General features: G+C 41.1%; 1 protein-coding gene and 1 non-coding gene across 2 annotated transcripts; both read left to right on the plus strand.

Annotated features, from left to right (window-relative positions):
• Window positions 1-651: 651 nt before the first annotated feature.
• On the plus strand, window positions 652-757 carry LOC113300690. Its single transcript, XR_003335895.1, has one exon. It is a non-coding gene; the product is annotated as a U6 spliceosomal RNA (small nuclear RNA).
• A 961-nt stretch (window positions 758-1,718) lies between these two features.
• Window positions 1,719-2,840, plus strand: LOC113294875 (NADH-ubiquinone oxidoreductase chain 1-like). Its single transcript, XM_026543250.1, has 2 exons — window positions 1,719-1,896; window positions 2,551-2,840. Exons 1-2 carry the CDS (start codon window positions 1,719-1,721, stop codon window positions 2,838-2,840), a joined length of 468 nt encoding a protein of 155 aa, XP_026399035.1.
• The last annotated feature ends 1,075 nt before the right edge of the window (window positions 2,841-3,915 follow it).

Raw genomic sequence — 3,915 nt, forward strand, 5'->3', positions numbered from 1 at the left:
GATCAAAAACATTCAATCACCATTCATGGGTTTAACGGTTCTACCAAACACAAAGTTCGGTTCTACCTCCAAGTGGCTACTAGGATCGGTTACACTAGTTTCCATAAAATGGCTAACTAAGTACCATGATCGGTTACCACTATCTCATGGCATTATTTGTGCTTGGTTGCACAAGTTATAGGATCGGTTACACCAATTACTAAAACTTGTTAACCTACTACAAGGATCGATTACACATCTTGTGATTAGTCCCACCAAGTTCTAGGATCAGTTATTGTTGATACATGAAAATAACCAATCATAGATAGATGGACCCTTAGCCCATAAATGGTCCCCTTTATGGGAGGATGAACTAAGGGACTTGGCCTAACCGACTAAGATGAGATAGTTCTAAGTCCATCTAAGGTTGCATAAAGGTTGGTTAGGCCTTGGCCCAAGAAAAAGCCCTTTAGGGTTTAGTATTAACTTAAGGAAAGGGAAATGGTAGTTTAGTAATATGTTAATCTTATGGGAATTTATCCATAAGAAGGTCATTATAAAAGGAAAGGAAGGCACACTTCTTGATATCATCATTAATTCTCTATTACTTCCCAAAACCGTCCTTATCCTTAGGAGTACTTTCTGTGATTATGGCTAGTTCCTCCTTCCCACGTTTTACCCTTCCGGGACATCCGATAAAATTGGAACGATATAGAGAAGATTAGCATGACCCCCTGTCAAAGGTGAACCCCTCTACCTATATACGAAATTCACCAATATGGAGATTGAAGCACTGTTAGCTCAAGACCTCGGCAATGATCAGTTATGTCCGATTCACTATATCAGCAGAGGGTTTAGAGACGCGGAGTTCAGATATTCGAAAGCAGAGCAAGCATGTTTAGCGCTCATATATGCCACACAAAAATTACGATCTTATCTACTTGCTCATGAAACCATAGTGGTGGCAACTGCCAATCCGATCGCTTATCTGGCAACAAAACCAGTGCTATCCAACAGGACAGCCCGCTGGTTACTACAACTATCTGAATTTGAGTTAAAATATCAGTGGTCTAAAGGAGTACGCGGGCAAGCATTTGCAGATTTATTGGCCGCATTCCCAGGCATGGATATGACAGAAATAAGCGATGAAATACCTGGAGAAGTTGCAGAGGTCGAGGAAGAATAACGTTGGACAATGTTCTTTGACGGTTCATCATATGGCTCTTACGGAGGAGCGGGGATAGTATTCGATACACCCATGAAAGAATTGTTGTCATTCGCTTTCAAGTTGGACTTTGAATGTAGCAATAATGTGGCGGAGTATGAGGCACTGATTCTCGGACTACGAATGGCTGAAGAGCTAAACTTAGGGGCGATCGACATCAAGAGAGACTCGAAGCTAGTCACAAACCAAATATAGGGTGACTTCCAAGTAAAATAGGCGCATTTGGCGCCATACCGATCGATTGACACCAATACCTATTCTAATATTGCTTACTTGCCCATTATAGTCTATTACGCCATTCCCAGCCCAAAGCATTTGGAACTTGGTTTGTGAATCTAGGAGAGGTACGTGTACATCCCTTTGTATCTGGATAAGACTTCCTTGCTTTCATTAAAATGAGTTCTGAGATTGAACTAGTAAACCGTCTGAGATAGGACTTTTCCCGTCCTTCATCTCGAGGAAACGCTTTCATAAAAATTCTCGTAGAATCGAAAATGAAGTTTTCATTCTGTACATGCAAGATCATGAATTAGCAACTGCATCCAATCTCCAAAAGAGTCCAATTGTTTCGAACTTTCTAGTTTTGGAATGGGATATTTACGGAATCCCCATGAATAAGATCAAACCTTATTCCATGTGGTTAACTAATTGCCGAGCTCCAGGAATGGTCGAAGCCATACCCAATCGAAAAAGTATGTTATCCAAACGCATTTCAAGTAATCGTAGTAAAACTTGACCAGTCGACCCTTTGGCTTTTCCGGTGATACGAACATATTTAAGTAATTGTCGCTCTGTCAGACCATAATGAAACCGAAATTTTTGTTTTTCTTCTAGACGAATACGACATTTAGAATTTTCCCAGTTAGTTTGCTTTTGTCTTTCTCTGAGTAATGCCCTAAGGTTTGATATCTGGGGTAAAAAATTGAGCTAAGCGTCGAGCGAAGAACCGTACCAAGGTGAGTACATGGATGTGGCGAAAGCCCAGGGCTCCTATTCCACGATTCTGACTGGGGCTTTTCCCTCACTTAACGTTCCGATTTGACCGATTCTTACCTGAACTTTCAAACCTTAGCATCTCATATCCGCGTGTCACACTCCGAATAACGCTTAGGTGAAATCACTACTAACTCTGAATCGAGACGAATATCCCACCGAGAGAGACTGCCCAAGGAAAGAAAAAGGTGACTTCCAGATCAGGGATAATAAATAAAATAGAAACCAGATAAAATCGTATATCGAAACGACTTCTGGCATCACCGGAAGGATCGGAACCATATTCTTAGGCTGACAATTTTTCTGGATAGGTCGAACTATTGGAAGCAAATAGAAAAGGAAGACCTAGTGAGATCAACGTCGAAAAGGTCTTGATGTAGTGGGTTCGTTCGGATTGTTACAACCTACAGCAGATGGTTCGAAATTGATTCTAAAGGAACCTATTTCACCAAGTAGTGTTAATTTCTCCCTTTTTAAAATGGCTCCAGTGGCTACATTCATGTTAAGTATGGTCGCTTTGGCCGTTGTACCTTTTGATTATGGTATGGTATTGTCAGATCCGAACATATGGCTACTTTATTTTTTTGCCATATCTTCACTAGGTGTTTATGGAATTATTATAGAAAGTCGGTTTAGTAATTAAGGGGGAGTCCGTTCGGTTGCCTATGATACTAGGGCCCATGAGTCAAAAATGTGTGTTGCAGGTGTTGAATGATCTACTCTACATAGGTGTGGGCTTACAGGGCTAAAGGGATCAAAAACCTAATTTTGACGGTCCACAAGCAAATATGTCCCTGTCTTTAGAAAAGCCAGTGACTTCATCCCTAAAGGATCTTTAGAGACTCATATGTCCTAAATGTGAGGGAGGAACTGACTTTCTTGTCCTACAAGGAAGGGCCTTCCTTTTTAAAAACAAAGTGCCTTCGTCCCTCTCCTTGGCGGTCGAGTCTCTTTGAGCCTCTCACATACGCTCGAGTCACTAAAGTCCCTGGTTGGTCACCGGGCCAGGATCGATAAGTGGAAGTCATAAAAAGAAGTAGGGTCTGAAGCCCCCTGCGAATCCGTAAATCTGAGGAGCATGCCGCAAAAAAGGATGGTCCCAAAAGAAGTACACCCCATCATGGTGGTCAATCCCGTAGCGGATCAAATCCAATGAGCATTTCAAACAAGTACTTTTTGTAATCGACTCTATTTCTTCTTCAATAAACGTTGGTTCTTCGATCAAGTTTTGAATGGATTTCTAGTCAGATCCTTCTTGCGTTTCGGATATGAAGTCTCATTCGAAGCTTTAGACAAATGTGTTATTGAGATCTTGGGCCCTTATGGTATCTCGTACACATTCCGACGATTGGCCGAGCGAATTAGTCAACTTCAAAGTGGATTTGTTTATCATTATGCCTTTGCAATATTACTTGGTGTAGATGGTGGATTTTCGACAAGGGCTAAAATCGTAAACTCATAATTATACGAAGCTCTGATCCAGCAATCAGACGTGAGTATTGAAACACTGGTCTCTCATCTCAGAGTACATGTAGATATGTAGTCTCACGACTAGACAACGACATATCTCATGAATACTAAACACTTTCAGTGATTATTTCTATATAGTATCACGAGATGGACGGCTCCTAGACAGCTTGCTCTGCTAGTATAGAGCGATAACGTCTTCAGGAAAAAACAACGAGTTTACTCTGACTATATAAAGGATATGACTTACC

This window comes from Papaver somniferum, chromosome 7 (genome assembly GCF_003573695.1).
Source record: "Papaver somniferum cultivar HN1 chromosome 7, ASM357369v1, whole genome shotgun sequence".
In the NCBI taxonomy this organism is placed as follows: domain Eukaryota; kingdom Viridiplantae; phylum Streptophyta; class Magnoliopsida; order Ranunculales; family Papaveraceae; genus Papaver; species Papaver somniferum.

Coding starts and splice junctions, on each gene's coding strand:
- LOC113294875 (XM_026543250.1), top strand. CDS start 1,719: ATGCAAGATCATGAATTAGCAACTGCATCCAATCTCCAAAAGAGTCCA. Junction 1,897..2,550: donor AGCCATACCCAATCGAAAAA/GTATGTTATCCA, acceptor AGACCTAGTGAG/ATCAACGTCGAAAAGGTCTT.